The sequence below is a fragment of the Nomascus leucogenys genome, chromosome 15 (assembly GCF_006542625.1).
Source record: "Nomascus leucogenys isolate Asia chromosome 15, Asia_NLE_v1, whole genome shotgun sequence".
Lineage (NCBI taxonomy): Eukaryota > Metazoa > Chordata > Mammalia > Primates > Hylobatidae > Nomascus > Nomascus leucogenys.
Window position 1 is genome coordinate 68,305,847 of NC_044395.1, and position 19,678 is coordinate 68,325,524.

Genomic DNA, 19,678 nt, shown 5'->3' on the forward strand with positions numbered 1-19,678 from the left:
ACATCTGTGCTGGTCAAGCAGCTTTGAAGACACAGCTATACCAATCAGAGCACAACCAGTTTCTGACATGATCAGTGTCAGGATCACACAGTAATGCTGGTTTTAAAAGACTTTTCCTTCTCAGCTGTTATTATTCAGCTCACTTAACAATTAAAACTAGAACAATGCCTTAGAATTTTTAAGAAAATTCTTTTGTTTCCATCCTGCTGGCACCGATTCGTCATCCTTTATGACTTCACATTCCCAAATGATTTGTGATGTAGGTTTTTTGCTAATGTACTTTCAGTTGTTTTGCTTCTGATGTTTCCTGCCCACCTAATCAAATGCTTCAAAATAACCATAATTTCTAAACCCAGTAGGACACAGGACATGCACTGAACAATATGCAGTAAAATTTATTAACAGAAGGCCCTTTGTTTTTAAAACTCTGAAAGCTAATGGAATATTCTTTTTTACTTTAGAAGGCATGCTATGTTCTGTGTGGTTTTCCCACAGATGTGTTTTTAAATGTTGCATTCTGTTAAGACTAAATTTTGTATTTGCAAAGATTTTATTCCCCCAAAGCAGAACATAATTTCCCTTGCTATCTTAGCTTGAAAAGGCCTGAAGTGAAAATGTATGACTTTGCTTATGCAGCTTTTCTTCTCCTCTTCAGATAAAAGAACCACATTTTCCTTTGAAGACTCACCCCTCTTCCCCCTCTAACCATGTGGTTTGGGTAGAGGTATCCACATCTTCAGCTCCAGGAGCATCTTTGCATCTCCCCAGGCTTAAGCCCAATCATCACATTCAGGGATTGGTTCAGGGTGAGTGTGTGACCCAATTTAGGCCCAGGAATTTTGTTGGAACTATCAGGAAAAGTCACACCTTTCCACTGGACTTGAAGCTGTGAGGATGCAAATGTGGAGTTGTTGGCTGCTATCTCACCATCAAAATAATAGAGTGCACTCCAGGATGGAGTGAAACAAAAGAAAGCATACTTGAGAAATAGAGAAGGTGATAATGAGTCCTGATGACACTGTCTGAACCTCTGGATCCAGCTGTGCCTGAAACTGTTTCTTGCAAGGGACTAGCATGTACCTCATGACCAACAACAACAAATCTGACATTGCTGCTGGTTGGATCCCAACTCTAGAGAAAGAGATAGCTAGAAAATTAGTCTGCACATACAAAAGCAGAGAAAAAATACACAAAATACCCAGTTATTAATTTTAAAATGTGAATGAGCAATCAAGGGTCATTAAGTAAGACAGAACTGACAGCATTACACGTTTATATTTAAAACACACACACACACACACACACACACACTGAGGAAACAAAACGATGATAAGAAATCAAATTCAAATGTGAAATAAATCAAAAGTATAATAATCTTAAGTAATTAACATCTAGGAAATCTACTCATAAGCACTTCTGCTTGTTGCCACATTGGCCTCAAGTATTAGATAAGAATGTCCTGGCTCCCAGAGGCCTTCTCACTCCTGATTCTGTTCCCTGAAGTTCTCCTCACTCAGAAAAGCTGCTCTCTGACTCTATCCACTGCTTCTTTCCCACAGAGGTGTAGGTATGTAAGTTGGGCCCATTTCAGAGGCAGTCTTCTCCCATCCCCTTGTGCAATGTCTTGAGAGGCTGCTCTGAAGTTCTAATTTTTGACAAAGTTTTGCTTCTACACAGTCAAAATGATCTCACTGGGGCTTCCACATGTTGCTCCTGGTCTGTCCATCAGGACAGCTCTGAACGTCCCCTTCCCTTCCAGAGTGCTTTTGTTTTTATTTTTGCCTTACCCATACTCCTTTCAGAGAGACTGGTCCCTAGAGCAGAACATAAATTCCATACAAGATAGCAATGAAGCCAGTTGCCCAGAGAGCTTTGAATGGGACAATTATCACACCCTGAGTCAAGTAGAATGCTTTGAGTTTCTAGGAACAGAAAACCTAACTCAAACTCCTTTTTATGAGATGAATTTTTGCTCTTGTTGCATAGGCTGGAGCGCAATGATGCGATCTCAGCTCACCACAACCTCCGCCTCCTGGGTTCAAACGATTCTCCTGCCTCAGCCTACTGAGTAGCTAGGATTACAGTCATGCACCACCACGCCCAGCTAATTTTGTATTTTTAGTAGAGACAGGGTTTCTTCATGTTGGTCAGGCTGCTCCCGAACTCCCGACCTGAGGTGATCCCCCTGCCTCGGCCTCCCAAAGTGCTGGGATTACAGGTGTGAGCCACCACGCCCGGCCCTGAAACTCCTTTAAAGAATAAAATGAGGCCAAGCACCGTGGCTCATGCCTGTAATCCCAGCACTTTGGGTGGCTAAGGCGGATGGATTGCTTGAGCTCAGGAGTTCTAGACCAGCCTGGGAGACATACTGAGACCTCCGTCTTTACAAATATAACAAAAATTAGCCAGGCATGGTGGCATGCCCACTATGGGGAGGAGTGGGTACTGTCAGTACAAGCTGGGAAGATACTCCAAAGTGTTTCTCTAACCCCTAGGAGCCAGCCATTGGCTTATCTATCATCAGTTCCCATGACCGTCTTCAGTTGTCCTGGTCTCTAGCATGCACACATTCATTCAGCCAGTGTTTATTGAGCCCTGCCATATGCCACATGCTATTCCCAACACTGGGAATAAGGTGTTGAGCAAGGCAGTGAGTGGGGACCCCTGCGCCGTGGAGGTTGCCTTCTGGTGGAGGGAGAGAGGCAAATTGCATACAGTTGAACAGAAAATAGGTCATCACAAGCTGGAGGATGCAAATACAACGGCAAGATGTGACAGCAGTGACGGGGCACTCCTTTGTGCTGGGTGGCTGGGGAAGGCCCTGAGAAAATGACACTTTCCCTGACTGACCAGAAGCTGACAGCCAAGCAAAGGCCTGAGAAGTGCATTTCCATCACAGAGCAGATGGCCAGCATGCAGCTCTGGAGCAAGGACCAGGGTGGCCTGTCCAGAAGTAGAGAGGAGGCAGGTGTGGCCAGGACTATGAGCAATGAGAGGTAGAGTTTTAGGAGAGGAGGCCGAAAGGGAGTCAGGCCAGGGAGCAGAGGGCATGGCCCCTAAGTTCAGATCTCACTCGCCCTCCTCAGGAGCACCAGGGAAGAGGCCTTAAGCCCAGTTTCCTTCAGCAGGCACCCTCTGTGGTCTCCTCTGGTTTGACAGGCCAGAGGCTCCCAGCTGGCCAAGAGGGCTCAGCTTCCCCACAGGGCAGGACACCAATCCCTAAGTCCAGGTGAGTTGCCCCTTTTCTGACATTGCTGCTCCCCAGTCACTTTTCTTTCCTTTCCTTGCTACCTACCTGATTTCCAGCCCTTGATAAGAGTCCAAGCCTCCAGCTCCCAGAATCACCCTTCATTTTAATATTCAAATACCCTAAGTCCCCACCCTTTCTCTCTAGCCCTTAGTTGATATCTTCCTCCCATTTGTCTCTGCAGTGGCCTGAGGAATGGTCTTTTTTGCATCTCATGATTCCAGATGATGCTTACCATTTCTGCTCTCCGCTGCACTCCAGGTTTCTCTATGGCCATCTTTAGAGGCCTTCAGCTGCTTCTCCCAGCCACCATCTTCTCCCTGCCCTATCCCCCCATCCTATCCCGAGCACGGACACAGTCCCTTTCCCCATTCCCCCAAAGCATGCAAATGCCAGACTGTAGCATTTAATGAAGATTTCCTAAGGGCTGGGGATAACACGAGTGAATTATAAGACAATGCAAGTAACTGAAATTAAAAATTCTACAGCCAGGGAAAGAAACATCCATCTAATATCATAATTGTCTCTGCCAATAGGAAACTGCCTACAGGGAACACATTTTACATTGTTATGCAGAATAACACAGCCTCTCATTCTGAGATTGGACCTGGGCATTACCTTTAATAACCTAAGGCCCCTGATACCTCCTCAAAGAGCTGTTTCCCCAGCGCCCCAGCACACTGTCTTGCAGGTGGTTTCTTCACTAGGGTGCCAGGATGAGGAGATGTGTGAAGCTAAAGTCAGCTTGAAGTCAGCTTTCTCTCCACTCACCAAGTGGTGAGTTTGCCTGGGGGAGGCTTCTGTTTCTGAGTCACACAAAGGCCCAATGCTAACAGCATGGCTGAGAGATACATGCTGTGGCCTACTATCAGCCACAGTGTATAGAGGACAGCAGATACACAGATGAGAGAAAATGAATTCAGCTAATAGGTTTTGTTTGTTTTGACACTGTGAGTATCTTTGAGATGAAAAGCTAATAGTTGGAATAGTGCCAAAAATGTTAATATTATTAATAAGATATCAGTAAAAGCCTCTAAACCTTTAAGGATAAAAGAAAGTTTCTTATCTTGTATCCTCTTTTCAAACACATTTAAGGGCCTTTGTTTATGTCTCTTTCACTGAGAGAAAAAAAAAAGCAAGCTGCAAGACAATACATTTTCTAAAATCAGCACATATTTAATTGACTTTTCAAAATGAAGTTCTATTCAACCTATTAGATGTGTATATTCCATACAACATTCCAATGTTTAAGCTATTTTTTTTTTTTTTTTTGAGACAGATTCTTGCTCTGTCATCCAGGCTGGAGTGCAGTGGTGCCATCTTGGCTCACTGCAGCCTCTGCCTCCTGGGCTCAAGCGATTCTCCTTCCTCAGCCTCCCGAGTAGCTGGGACTACAGGCACCCACCAGCACGCCTGGTTAATTTTTGTATTTTTTTTGTAGAAATGAGGTTTTACCATGTTGCCCAGGCTGGTCCTGTACTCCTGGGCCCAAGCGATCCACCCACCTCGGCCTCCCAAAGTTCTGGGATTTAGACATAAGCCATTGTCCCTGGCCCATTTAAGCTAATTCTGAGACTTTTTCCCAAATAGAGAAAAACACATCTGTAAATCACCATTGGAAAAAGAAAGGAGAGCATGAAGGTCCTGGGAAAGGGGTGAAGGCCCCTGCTTGAGTACTTCATGGGGTTGGTATTTAGTCCCTCATGGTATCACAATAGGCTATGCATTCCACAGCTGCTCTTTGTGGCCTGTGTAAATTCTGGGCAAAAATGAACTTTCCCCGGGTCATGTCTGCTAAAGCAACTATCACCATCCATCAGATGGGGCTGATCCCAGGAGGTGCCCAAGAAGGAAGTCACCCACTGTCTATAAGTCCTACTTAATCCTCAGGGTTCATTTTAGGTGCCACCTCCTCCATGAAGTTTCTAGTGAGCAATGCCCCATTTGGAATGAAGGACTCCCTTAATAGTTTGATTGTATTTAGATTGTATTTGATTATACATTGACCACTTACCACCTCTCATTTTTATTTTGTAGTTAGTTGGACACATCTGTCTTCTCTCCTGATGTGGACTCTTTAGGTCTGTGGCATAGGGTCTGTCAGTACCCACTGAATTGACTATTTAGTTGATTTGGGCTTACTGCAGACCTTTTACTAAACATGGCAATTGAGCTTTTGCTCTCTGATCATGGAGAAGTTTCCAGTATGCAATAGTCAGGAGGCAGGAGGGGGCTGGTCAGTGTGTAAGTACTCAAGGGAGGATTAAAACAAGGTGCAGTCTGCACACAGCTCCTCACAGTGGGTGGAGGCACCCAGAGGAGAGAGGCAAGCTGCCTGCACATGCAGCAGGCTGGTTACACCTCCCTCCAGTGTCTTCCTCATGTCAGGCGAATGAGAGCTAGAGGACCTTGGGACCTTGCTCTTTAGCCAAAAAATGGCCACCCACCATAAGTGGTAATGGTGATATCCTGAAATCAAGTTCACAGGTGAACAGATCTAATGTCCATTTTATTGTTCACTAAAGTTTAGGGTCAGTTGAGAGTGGGTGATAAATATATGACTCTTCATTCATTATCTCTTTGGTATTTATATTTTTGACTTATTTTTTCAGAGCTCCATTGGTCCCTATTCAGGAAATACAAAACTTAAACACCCCGGTCCTGTTTTGGGACCAGCCACCTAGAGTTCTCAAGTGCTGAAGGCAACGACCTCCTTCCCATCTTCACTCACCAGTAATTCTACAGGGCCAGGCTCAGTGAGATCTGTCAAGGCAAGAGGGGTGCTTCAGCTGATCCCATACTATCACTCAATTCTGATTTTCTGACTCTCCTGTTTGCTCTTCAATCCAACCTCTACACTCCTTCAAGTACTAAAGTACAAATCTGAGCACTTAAAAATCCTTCAATAACTGCCCTTCATTCTGAACAAGATCAAGATCGAGTTCCCTACCTTGGCATTCAAGGTCCTCTGCGACCCTGCCTCCATCTCCTCCTTATACTTTATGTTGGGGCCACACCTAATCGCTGGTGGTTCACACAATGCTTTCTATTCACCCTCATGTCCTTGCTTCTGCTTTAACTTTTTCTTGTGCTGTCCTTTCAACCCCTCTTTTCCTGCCTAGATCCAGCCTGTCTTTTTAGCATCTAATCAGTTGTCAGCTTCTTCAGGAAGCATTCTGAAGATCCTGTGGTATGAGCTAAATGCTTCTCGTCTGTGCTATCCTCTCCTAGCACCCTGTGCCTGCCCCTGACATAGCATTTGGTGCCACTTGATATTATCTGTGTGTGTGTCATCCCCAGCACCTCCCACTGCTCCTTGAGAATGGGCCTAAGTGTTATTCATCATTGTATAACAAGCACCTGGCAAAATGCCTGGCACAAAGTCAGCATTGAATAAGTTCTTGTTGGATAGAATTTCAATTTCTTCTATCTTACAACTTGTAAAATGATTTTTTTTTTTTTGAGACGGAGTCTCGCTCTGTCACCCAGGCTGGAGTGCAGTGGCGCAATTTCGGCTCACTGCAAGCTCCACCTCCCAGGTTCACGCCATTCTCCTGCCTCAGCCTCTCCGAGTAGCTGGGACTACAGGCGCCCGCCACCACACCCGGCTAATTTTTTTGTATTTTTAGTAGAGACGGGGTTTCACCATGGTCTCGATCTCCTGACCTTATGATCCGCCCGCCTCGGCCTCCCAAAGTGCTGGGATTACAAGCGTGAGCCACCGCGCCCGGCTTGTAAAATGATTTTTACAAGTTTTACTTACTGATTTCTTAGATAAATTCTACATGTCAATTTTTTTTTCAAATCTACAGGCATAGTGGTTCTATTAATGCACCAAAGTAACTGAGAGCTAGCTCTGAATGCCAAAGAGCAAGGCAACACCCACGAGAATTAAGACAGTGGCAATGAAGGTCCCAGTCATCATCTCAGATGGATTTGCAGTGGCATGAAGCCTCAAACAGTTCTCATAAAGGTCTTTATAAGAGACTTATTTAAAAGATTGGAAAATGACATTCTCAGAAAGCACAATTGCAGCTGTCATATTTTTGCTTTTTCAGCTTTTCAATCTTCATTTTATCATTTTGTTTGTAAATTTGTTCATAAGAATCAATCAGCTTCTTGAAACATCATTTGCAGAAGGATTTCAAGCATTTATTTTTTTCAAAATATTGATTGAATACCTACTATAGGTGCTGAAGATACATTTTTAGGGACAAAAGCAAAATTTGCTAGTGAAACTTGACTAGTGGGAGACAGACGTATTATGTTATATTGAAGGTAAATGCTATGAAAAATAAAATAGGGCCGGGCGCGGTGGCTCACACCTGTAATCCCAGCGCTTTGGGAGGCTGTGATGGGAGGATCACCTGAGGTCAAGAGTTCGAGACCAGACTGACCAACATGGCAAAACCCCTTCTCTACTAAAAGTACAAAAAGTAGCCGGGCATGGTGGTGGTCGCCTGTAATCCCAGCCACTCAAAAGGCTGAGGCAGGAGAATCGCTTGAACCTGGGAGGCAGAGGTTGCAGTGAGCTGAGATCATGCTACTGCACTTCAGCCTGGGCAACAAGAGTGAGACTCCATCTCAAAAAAATTAATTAATTTAATTTAATAGAGCAAGTAATGGGGTTCAGAAGTGTGATATAGATTGTTTACTTTTTACAGGGGGTTAATTTTAATGGAGGTAATGGTAGGGCTCACAAACAATTACAATATTTGAGCAAACACTTGAAGGAGATGAGGGAGCAAGCCCTGTGGCCATACAGAAATATAGGCTAAGGGAACCGCCAATACAAAGGCCTTAAGGAGGTTCACATGAGGATAGTGAGGAGAGCAATGTGGGGGATGCAGGAGAGAAAAAAGAGAAAGAAGTAGGGGATGAGATCAGAAAGGTAACAGTGGGCAGAGCTCAGGTTACCTGAACCCAGCAGAGCTTCAAAAGTACTTTGGCTCATTCGCCAAGATGGCAATTTTTAAGAGAGATATGACATGATCCAAAGTTATCACTGATCTCTCTGCTGCTGTATTGAGAATAGACTAGATAATGACAAGGTTGGACATGAGAATACCCATTAGGAGTCTCCTGCTATAATCTAGATGGCAATAACAGAGGCTTGGACAGTGTAGAAGCAAGGAACATGGTGAGAAATGGTTACATTCTGGGTATATTTTGAAGGGAGACCCAATAGGGTTTTCTGTAGGGTATGAGAGAGAGAAGTAAAGGATGATTCCAAGGTTGACCATGGAAAGACAGAGCTGCCATTAACTGAGCTCAGGAAGACTGCATGCAGGTAGAGCACCTATGTGGGATGATCAGGAGTTAGACCTAATAAGTTTGAAGCAACTATTGGATATCCATAGGAAAACATAAAAAAAGCAATTAGATGCAGGAATCTAGAGTTCCAGAGAAATATTAGGCTGTAAAAATGGATGAGATGTAAATGGTAAAGAGAAGAGGTCCCAGGACTAAGAACTGGGGCATTCTATTTAAAGGTAGAGAAAAGAAGAGAAACTGATCGACTGAGAAGGAGCAAGTCATTGAAGTAGTAAGAAAACCAAAAGGGTGTGGTATCCTAGAAGGCAAGAAAGGAATTGTTTCCAGGAAGAGGGAATGCCCAGATGTGACAAATAAGATGTAAATAAAATGAGGATTAAGAACTGACATTGGGTTTACCAATGTGCTGGATATTGGTGGGGTACTGGTTTGAATACTGTCCTCCCAAAATTTACATCTACCTAGAACCTCAGAATGTCACCTTATTTGGAAATAAGGTCTTTGTAGATATGTTAAGATGAGCTTATGCTGGATCAGAGTAGGCACCAAATCCCATGACTAGTGTCCTTTTAGGAAAGCCATATAAAGACATAGAGGGACATACAAGAGACTGCCATGTGACAAGGAATTGGAGTGATGCAGCTATAAGCCAAGGATTGCTGGCAACCACTCAGAGCTAGGAAGAGGCAGGGAAGAATTCTCCCCAAGAGCTTTCAGAGAAAGCATGGGCCCACTGTTACCTTGACTTCAGACTTCTAGCCTCTAGAACTGTGAGACAATAAAATTCTGTTATTTTCAGCCATCCGGTTTGTGATACGTCATTATGGCAACCCTAAGAAACTAACACATTTGACGAAGCAGTCACTAACTTGTCTGTACCTTGATTTTCTCATCTGTAGAATAGGAATAAAAGTACCTGCCTCAGAGAATTGTGGTAAGGAATAATAACATATCTAATATTCTTATAATAGTACATACCAAATTCTACATAATGTTAACTGTTGTAATGATTATAGATCTAATAATTTTGTTTTGAAATAAAAACACTTTTTTCACTTGTTCTTTGCTAAATTCTCATTAGCTCATTAATTTGACAGATTAAATTTTCCTTAACTTTTAAACACCAATTTTACGTTTAATCAAATTCTCTTAAATATTTTTAAATAAGGAAAAAGATATAAATCTAGTGAGTAAAATTCTCCTCAATTTTTAGGCATTGTTTAAGCAATTGATTAACTACATTTCTGTGAATATTTCAAGCTAAAATCACAAATTTAAAATGTGATTATATTAAACACTCCAAACATCTAATGCAGGTGTTAAACAAAATTGTTCTCAATCACGTAACTCTTATAATGCTAACAAATAAAATCTTATACATTTAGGTGAAATTATCTTAAGCATTTCAACATCTTAAAAATAAGCTTTATAAATGTAGTATAATAGATTCTCCTAAGCATTTAAATGGTGACTATAAATTTAACTAGTTAAGTTATTCTAAATATGTCCATTAAAACCATGAATCTTATAATTTTCTAGTATATCAGATTGTTAAGCATTTAGCTTAAAAACAAAAATCGGGATAATAACGTGTATTGCACTTGAATAAATAAAATTTACACGAAAGCATCATTTATAATTCTTATTTGTTAACCCTTTCTGTGTCACAGTTACTTTTCTAATTAATAGGAACACAATGATCAGTTTAGGAGCTCTTTCTAGGAGCTGAAATTACAGAGATGACCAGAGATTTGAGTCCCAAATTGCAGAGGTAGAATAACTGTGCACAGACATGGGGTGGGGCATTGGTTGCCTCACAGGGGAATTTTACCAGAGCTATGAATTAATAAGGCAAGTTTCTTCTTCTGGTTGGCTTCTGCTTGCTGTACTGTCAGTGGGAGACAATCCTAGGCTTTTTAATGGAATTTTATTTTATAACCCAGTGCATCACATATATCCTAGGAATCTTTCCAATTTCACCCTTATCGAATTTTTGTTATAACTTTTATCATTCCTATTCCATGATTTGGGTAGATGGAATTATGGACACACACACTCACACATAGTAGTCACAGAGCTTCCTGCTGAGACGTCCTTTTATTCTGTGTTCCTTCTCTTCATCCTTGATTCTTACAGTCTTCTTTTGACCACTGAGCCTTCAAATAGGATGTGCATTTTTTTTTGTTTTTTTTTTTTTTTTTTTGAGAGGGAGTCTGGCTCTGTCGCCCAGGCTGGAGTGCAGTGGCATGATCTCGGCTCACTGCAACCTCCACCTCCCAGGTTCAAGTGATTCTCCTGCCTCAGCCTCCCAAGTAGCTGGGACTACAGGCACCCACCACTACACCCAGCTAATTTTTGTATTTTTAGTAGAGACGAGGTTGCACCATGTTGACCAGGCTGGTCTCAAACTCCTGACCTCAGGTGATCCACACACCTTGGCCTCCCAAAGTGCTGGGATTACAGGCGTGAGCCACAGCGCCGAGCCTAACTTTGTTTTCTTAGTGCTCAGCACAAATGCCTGGTGCTCAATAAATGTTTGTTGAATGATGAATACATGTAATGAATATTAATTTGAAGTAACAAACTTCAAACATCCTCCACTTTACTTCATCAGGTAGAGTAATTTTGGCCCTGTAGTAATTTCCTATCTTGCCACCTCATCTGAAAAATATGACAGTCCTTGTCCTACCTTCTGAATGGTGCCTTCACTGTAGCCTTTGCTTCTTGATTGCTGCTAATGAGCCCCTCTCAGTAAATACCAGTCTACATGTCACACATGCCACGCACCATTTGCCACCTTTCCCCTCAAGGTCTACTTGACAGTGAATCTTAACACACTCTTCTGTGAAGTCTGGACTGTTCAGAATTCATTTCTGGACTGAGAATCCTTTCTCGAAAGGTGCTGTAGTAGAGTTACCATTCAAAGCACAATAATTTACCATTCTGGGCATAGTACTTAAGAGCATACATTTTAATCCATAAAAGCATGGTGGCAGATTCTGACTCTGCCATTTACTACCTTTATTATTTGGCCTTTTTCAGGCTCAGTTACCTCACTGTGAAACTGTAATTGTAGTATCTATCACAGAGGGTTAAGGTGAGGCATGAATGTGATAAGGTATGCAAAGCTCTTAGGATAGAGCTAGTGCTTAAGCACTCAATAAATAGTAGTTATTGCCCAAATGGACTCTTTCATTTTCCATGCTACTGGCCCAATCTCCTGAAAGGCAGTATAGTCACATTCATACTGCTTTATTTCTTTAGCATACTTGTTCTTAAAGGCGAGAGAGGAAGTATAAAAAAAAAATAGAATGTCCTCTTTACAGAAAGAAGCTAATCAGGTTGTAAACTGGCAGAGCATGATAATTCTTCATATATTTGTAAAGCTGTGCTAAGCAACAGTCAACAAAATCAGATTCTAAACCAGCAGAGCATGATGAATCTTCATATATTTGCAAAGCTGTGGTAAGCAATAGTCAACAAAATCCTGAGATTTTTGTGCTTTTTAAATAAAATTTTAAATGTAAGTTTAACAATATTAAGTACGTATAAGATTAAATCGTGTAATAAGAATCACTTCCATTTTTGACAAACTTCTTAGTTCAGAGCCCTTAGGTACTTCCTGTAATAAAGTCCCATTTTCAGATTCACAGAGAGATATTATCTAATGTTTCACTCTGTCTTTTCATGTTCTTAATTTGGGGTCTGTTTCAATGGCCTGTCTCATATCAGCTGTCATTTTGTGATCGAAATGTCACTTCACATTACAGTTTTCATTAGGACAGTTCTCATCTTTGCTTTCAATTCAATTTAATTCAAATTAGATCCTTATGTCTCAGGACAATTGAATTCACTTAAAATCTCCTCTGTTCAGATAGGATTGTAACCACTACCTCCTGTTGATACTACTGGAGTTGTTGGTACCTTCTAAACCCCTGGTACTGCCTGGGAGCCCACCAGGTCTCATAACAAGGACACTGCTGCTTCTGCCCATGGAAATGGGGCTGGCACCAGCATTGGAACCAGCCAGGCTAGCATTATGCTCAACAGTTATTAAACCACCATTACTGTCTCCAGTGTTGATGACTCAAGTCTCTACCACCTTCCTCTCACCAAAATCCCACTGGGTCAATGCTTTTCTGAATTATGGAAAAATCTTTTCTCACATTTTGTTTTATACAATTTTTGGCTGAAAAGCAACTCACTAGGTTATAGGAGTTTGGAAAGGTGTCATTTGCTTCTTTTGTTTGATTTGGTTGAGTTTTTCTAGTCTTCCCCCAACAGAAGCCAGACAAAAGGGGGCTGAACAACAACAGCAAAATTTACTCATGTCTTCTCCTGAGACAACTTTTTCAGACCTGACTTGTATGCCTGACTTTCCCTAGAATAAGTTTGTTTTCAAGAGGCTTTTCTTGCAATACTACTGGTAGCAATGACCCTATCACGACACCAGATGTATTGAAACTCCTTAATCCTGTCATCTTGTGGGCTTGGTCCCAGCTCACAAGCATTCTAGGACCTTAGTGGCACTGTCCAGAAGAGGAAAAGATTCAGAGCCCAGAAAACTCACCCAACTGAAGGGCTGCACCTTAAGAAGGGGGAGACCAGTAGGCTGCACCGCCGTATTTCCAGAGGCTGACCTTGATTCTGGCTAATTACATACACAAGGAAATTCACCAAATGAGCAAAGCCCAGCTATGGAGTTCAGGTGGGAGCTGTGCTATGACTTGGCCATTGGCAACAGTGCCTCTGCTAGTGGTATCCCTGGGTATGGGGACTGGCAAAAAAAATTGGCTAAGGTTGCAGCCTAGCCCCCTAAGCAGGCTTTAGACAGGCCATAAGAAATCAGGTACAGAGGTGGTCCCTAAGGCTGGGTACTTTGGGAGAGCTAAACCCAAAGCATTCTGAAGGAACCGCTTAAATGAAGAGGTAAAACTAGGTCATAATAGGGAAAAATGAGGTTGTGCACAGAACTGAGGATGAAAACAAGATACATATGCATGTCACTAGCTGGGGGAATCCAGAGAAATGGGATAAGCAGCTAGGAAACCATAAGTGGGATATGGCACCTGCTGTATGCTACTAGTTTGGACTAGAGTTCTTAAAGGCAGCTCATCTGGCTAGATTTAGGGAGTCTAGAAAGCCAAGGCAGATAAAGTACTTTTAATACATCAGAAATGTGGACTGGACCTACAGAGGGAATTGACATAATTGCTAAAGCTTGGACTTTGAAATTTGAAGTCTTGGGTTTAAATCTCAGCTCTGACACTTAGTCACAGTGTGGCTTTGTGCAAATTAGTGTCTCTACAACGCTGCATCCTCCATTAAAGAACCCCAAGGGTCTTTTAAGAACTTGTAAAGTCCATATCCCAGTGCCTGGCTAAGTGCCCAAAAATGAAGGAATGTGGGCTGCTACCATCACAACTAATTCCAGACCACATTCATTGGTGGCACTGAGCCTGTTAACAATTTGCTTTCTCTGATGAGAAAGGACTCAGGAATTGGCAAACTGATATGGGTATGGGTTTCACAGTTGAAAGAGCGGCTAGGGAACCACAGGCCTGATGTAGATGGTGGCTTAGAAAGTAGAGCTATTTGGGGCCGGGCGCAATGGCTCACGCCTGTAATCCCAGTACTTTGGGAGGCTGAGGCGGGCGGATCACGAGGTCAGGAGATCAAGACCATCCTGGCTAACACAGTGAAACCCCGTCTCTACTAAAAATACAAAAAAAATTAGCTGGGCGTGGTGGCAGGTGCCTGTAGTCCCAGCTACTCAGGAGGCTGAGGCAGGAGAATGGCGTGAACCCGGGAGGCGGAGCTTGCAGTGAGCCGAGATCACGCCACTGCACTCCAGCCTGGGGACAGAGTGAGACTCCATCTCAAAAAAAAAGAAAGTAGAGCTATTCAGACGAGCTCCAGGGTAGCAGCTGATCTTGCAAACTGATATTTGAACCACAATATTAAGACAAATATCATTCAGTCTTTCTTCCTAGACACAGAAACAAATACCCCTTTCTCAGAGATGTGTATGTGCGCCCACACACATGCACACACTTCAAAGCCACAGGTCACAATCAAACGTGGTTTCCCTTTGCAGTGAACACACTGGCTTTTAATCCTTTCCTTAAGTTATAGCCTCACATGTGAACTTTTGATCTCTGAAATGAAGTCCATAAATTTCATTGTCAGAGTGGTTGCTACTCTTTCATAGTTTACATGTAAATTTTGTTATTCCTATATCCATAGAAGTCACTTCAGTTTTTTCTCTCTATGGCCGCAGTATTACTACATTTAATCTGTGCTGGAAGGTGCCCTGAGTTTAAATTAAGTTGAATGCTGGGCTGAGTGTGAAACACAAGAGATACTGCTAGTCTAAGTCTGGGGCTCCCTTAAGAGAGCCCCTCCTTCACATCTTGGAAACAAGGAATGATGTTGCACCACGCAGACCTCATCTTTCCATCCCAGCTGTATTAGTCCATTTTCACACTGCTGACAAAGACATATCCAACAGTGGGAAGAAAAAGAGGTTTAACTGGACTTACAGTTCGACATGGCTGGGGAGGCCTCAGAATCACAGCAGGAGGCAAAAGGCACTTCTTACATGGCAGCAGCAAGAGAAAATGAGGAAGAAGCAAAAGCAGAAACCCCTGATAAACCCATCAGATCTCATGAGACTTATTCACTATCACGAGAATAGCACGGGGAATACCGGCCCCCATGATTCAATTACCTCCCCTGCCGGGTCCCTCCCACAACACGTGGGAAGTCTGGGAGATACAACTCAAGTTGAGATTTGGGTGGGGGCACAACTAAATCATATCACCAGCCTTACCTCCGACCACTTCACTCCTCACACTACAGTCCAGTCACACCAAATTGTGATGATTCCTTCAATGCACCATGCCCTTTATTGCATTTCTGCCTTTGCACAGTCTCTTTCCTCTACCCCAAGTGACCTTCCTTCTTCTTTCCAGAGGGATTCCTCTTCAGCCTAAATGGCTTAGCTCAAGACTCATCCTTCGGAATGTTCTCTATAGACCTCCTCAATCCCTTTGAAGTTACTTTCTCCCTTCCCATTGCCCCTGCAGTATTCTATGCAGCTTCTCACATTATAATATCTCCATCTGTGAGCCCTTTGAAAGCAGGGTGAGTGTCCTACTTATGGTCTTTGTATCCTCAGCATCTATTACCGTGCCTGGCACTTGTTTGGTGCACATTAAAAATGTATGAATGGGCCAGGCACAGTGACTCATGCCTGTAATCCCAGCACTTTGGGAGACCGAGGCAGGCGGATCACGAGGTCAGGAGTTCGAGACCAGCCTGGCCAACATGGTGATACCCTGTCTCTACTAAAAATACAAAAATTAGCCAGGTGTGGTGGCGGACACCTGTAATCCCAGCTACTTGGGAGGCTGAGGCAGGAGAATTGCTTGAATCCAGGAGGCGGAGGTTGCAGTGAGCCAAGATCGTGCCACTGCACTCCAGCCTGGGTGACAGAGCAAGACTCTGTCTCGGGAAAAAAAAAAAAAAAAAAAAAAAGTATGAATGAAAGCCAAATTTTTTTTTTGTTTTTTCTTCCTGCAGAAACGATGACCATGGGTAAGAGGACTGCTTGTGCCAAGGACACAATAGGACAACCATCTCACAAAGATCTTAAGTAACTTTTTCCATCCAGCAACACCCAGACGATTTCAGTGACCAAATGCTCAGCTGTAACCACAGCAATAACTGGCCTTCTTTCCAGACTGGGTTTGGTGAACCTGAATGGTCCAGCCACCTTCTGCAGGTGGCCCAAGGTGATGTGCTGCAGGGAAGCATGTCTCTCATGCCAAGAACCAAGATCGGACTATGAATGAAAACAAATGATAGATATAGTGACAGTACCAAGAGTACCAGGACTCAGTGTTTCATATGAAGCCCTTGGTGATGAGGACATAGCATCTGCCCTGGAAATTGTTATTCTAACATAATATTATTTTCTAGAATGCCCTGGAAGGACAGAATATTTAAAAATATATCCAGGTGCTAAATAGGCAGCAGATCTCAATTCACACATGACTACCTTTGAGCTAATGACTGTCTCCAGAAAATAACTGTGCCCCAAGAAGTGCTCCAGATTTGCAAGGAATAGCCCCAAGAGAATAATAGGACAAGCAGGCTGTTCCCTGGAAAAAATCTAATGCAAGGAGGGCTAGTTCACAGCAAATTCACTGCCTCCTCCCATGCACATGGTAGATAGTACCAGTATCAACATGGCCCTGTTTTCTGCTAAAACCAGATTTTGAGGAATCAGAGACACCCAACACTATTCACTCAGTAGCCAGCAGCCACTTCCTTTCAACTGGGAGTGTTATTAGCATGAAAAGTAATTGTTATCACAGTTAGAAGGGCATACATCTCAGTGGCATGAGCATTGTGGAATATCCTTTCCTAGGCACATTTGTCCACTAAGGGAATAGCCTCAGAAACTGGTATAGCAATGGGTGAGATGAGATCATGGAGAGAGAACACAGCCATCCCCTACAGAAAGGCACAGCTTTTGAGCTTCTCTGGCCTGAGTGCCTTCTGGGGTATTTCCATATGCAACAGCCCAGAGTCATAGCCTTGGGCAACCACACATAGAGGTTTCCTTCTCACTTCAGACACATATATCACTTTCACAGCACTTGGGGATAGAAATACCTACAAGAGTGAAGGTCAAGGGCCCTCCCCAGGCATCTCATTCATTACTCAGCTTCCTTCCTGACCAAATCTGCCAACCAATGGCCAGCTATGCGCCTCATCCTCATTGCTTCTGCCTCCAAGTAAATGAAACCAAAGGCCTCAGCATATCCTGGGAGGACTGGGGGCTGTTACCTAATGGTCCTCTCTGTCCCATTATAGGTGCAAGGCACCCCTTCCACACATTTGCACCACTACTCCAAGATAATATTTTCCTTTTCACACAATCTCTTTACAGCAGAATCCAGAGTTGGATTGTAGTTTACCTTCCTGGAAAGCTCATTATCTTTGTTTGAATTAACATTTCAGCATGGAACTAACTGGGCGGAAGAAGGATCGTTACACGTCTTCAGAAAGTTCTCATTGCCCCACCTGCCTAGTACTATACAAGAAGCTCTACTCTGATGGCAGATCTAAGAAGGCTATAGGCCTTTGGTTGTAGGAAGCAATGTCATTACATTCAAGCTTCACTTCTCTGATTGGCTTCCAACCACTGGGATTCAAAGAGAATCCAAGGTTCTGCCTATGTCTGATTACATAAGGAAAATTTGGCTTCCTCTGCTCATCACTCCTCATTCAGACTTCCTCCACTATACCAGTGCTCAAAACATGAAGGGCTAGCGCCACCAGGAGAGTTAGCAGAAATATTGTCTGTAAAGCTAGGCAGATGAACCCAGAAGAATGGTCCCAGAGAAAGCAGACTGGCTCCAATAGATATCAGGCAGCAATCCCAATAAATTCTGACATGTCCTTGGCAATGGAAGCCTGGGTTGGAGATCCTGAGGCAGCTGTGCCTACTGTTCCCCACCTCAGAAGCTTCCTGCCCAGAAAGCCAGCAGCCTTGGGATACTAATGAGGATACAACTGGCTTGTTGGTATGAAATAGAAGGTGGCTTTGTAGGGGCAAGCAGGCAAAGAGGACTATCCACATGGCAGGCAGGTGGCTTTGTGTCTGGAAAGCTTTGCCTAGCCAGTACAGCTGTGACCAGAGGCTGATTATAAATTTGAACTCCCTCAGCCCATTTGCAACTCTGCCTCTGTTCTCTTGCATTCTGTTTGGTTGCCCTTTAGTTTCCTAGTAAATGCTCCTTTTCAAAAACTCCAACCTTGTCTCATTTAACTTGGGGAAGGGGATTCTCCAGTGTCTTTTCCAGGATAAAGAAGGAAATTAAAATACCATGAAAAAATGGACATGGCAGTAGAAAGGAAACATTCTGATCAGACCTTGGGAAAAGCTGGTGTCAAGAGAGAGGGAGAGGCCAGGTGTCCCCCCCACCCAACTGGCACTGATTCTCAGCCCCTTCCTCTTACTTCTGTTGGCTTCAAGGAAATCTGCCCTTGATGTGTGTTGCTGCCGAAGCACCCTCCCAGCCAGTGAATTCAACATATGCAGCAGGCACTTTGATGTCCATGAAGTACACTGGTACATGACAGGAGCAAGAGTCAGGGAGGGGAGGGGAAAGGTTTCTACAATGCGGATGTTTTCAAAATTCTCCAACAATCATGACTCTAAATGGTATGATTTAGGGCTGGGTACAGTGACTCATACCTATAATCTCAGCACTTTGGGATGCCAAGGCGGGAGGATCACTCGATACGAAGAGTTCAAGTCTGGCAACATGGAGAGATCCCCATCTAATTTCAAAAGAGACCCCCTGGCTATCTTTTTAAAAATTAGCCATGTACCTGTAGTCCCAGCTACTTAGGAAGCTGAGATAGGAGACTCACCTGAGTCCAGGAGCTTGAGGCTACAGCGAGCCGTGATTGCAACACTGCATTTCAGCCTGGGTGACAGAGCAAGGCCCTGTCTCTCTAAAAAAGAAAAAGGTATTATTTAGTTCACATGGCCATCAGTAGAACTGCATTTCACATGATGAGAAGAAAATAATTATTTTACCCTTGAGTCAGGGAGATTGACGAAGGATAGGTATGGAAAATCGCTTGCTATTTTCATGGCCACCCTGTCCTGCAATGAGGGGGGCGGGAGGGGGGGCATTCCAATGACTTATTGCTGCATAACAAAGCACCAAAACATAGTGGCTTAAATAGAAATATATTGTCTCTCATGATTATCTGGGTTGACTGAGCTTAGTTGATGCTCTCCCCTGCAGTCTCATGGTTGCTCTCAGATGGCATCTGGGTCTGGCATCATCTGAATGCCTGCCTCGGATGGATGTCCATAATGGCTTCTTCACTCACATCTGGCTCTGGAATTGAAATAACTGGAACAGTTGCAGAATGGCTGGACATCTCTGTCCACATAGTCTCTCCACATGGTTAGTTCGGGCTTCCTCACCACATGGACATCTCAAGGTAGTGTTCTGATAAAGTGACTGGCTTCCTCCAGACCTAGCATTGCAAGTGGTCCAGCTAGATGCTACAAGGTTCTGTTAAGTAAGTTCTAAAGGAACCTAGAGTCATTTCTGCCACATACTA

The 19,678-nt window shown here is 43.3% G+C and overlaps 2 protein-coding genes across 3 annotated transcripts in view; both read left to right on the forward strand.

Moving 5' to 3' along the window:
* The window catches only part of SYT9 (synaptotagmin 9), a 220,289-nt gene extending 200,978 nt beyond the window's left edge, over positions 1 to 19,311 (forward strand). Inside the window, exons 7-8 of one of the 2 annotated variants that reach the window (XR_004033610.1) lie at positions 13,022 to 13,229; positions 16,106 to 19,311. Coding sequence is in view for 1 of the 2 variants with exons in the window: in XM_003254882.3 (XP_003254930.3) it covers positions 16,106 to 16,114 (9 nt within the window). In the remaining variant the exon portion in view is untranslated. The remainder of the gene's footprint in view (positions 1 to 13,021; positions 13,230 to 16,105) is intronic. The other variant, XM_003254882.3, reaches the window with a different exon arrangement.
* Positions 1 to 19,678, forward strand: part of OLFML1 (olfactomedin like 1) — a 96,437-nt gene that overhangs the window by 30,151 nt on the left and 46,608 nt on the right. The gene's annotated exons all lie outside the window — the stretch shown is intronic.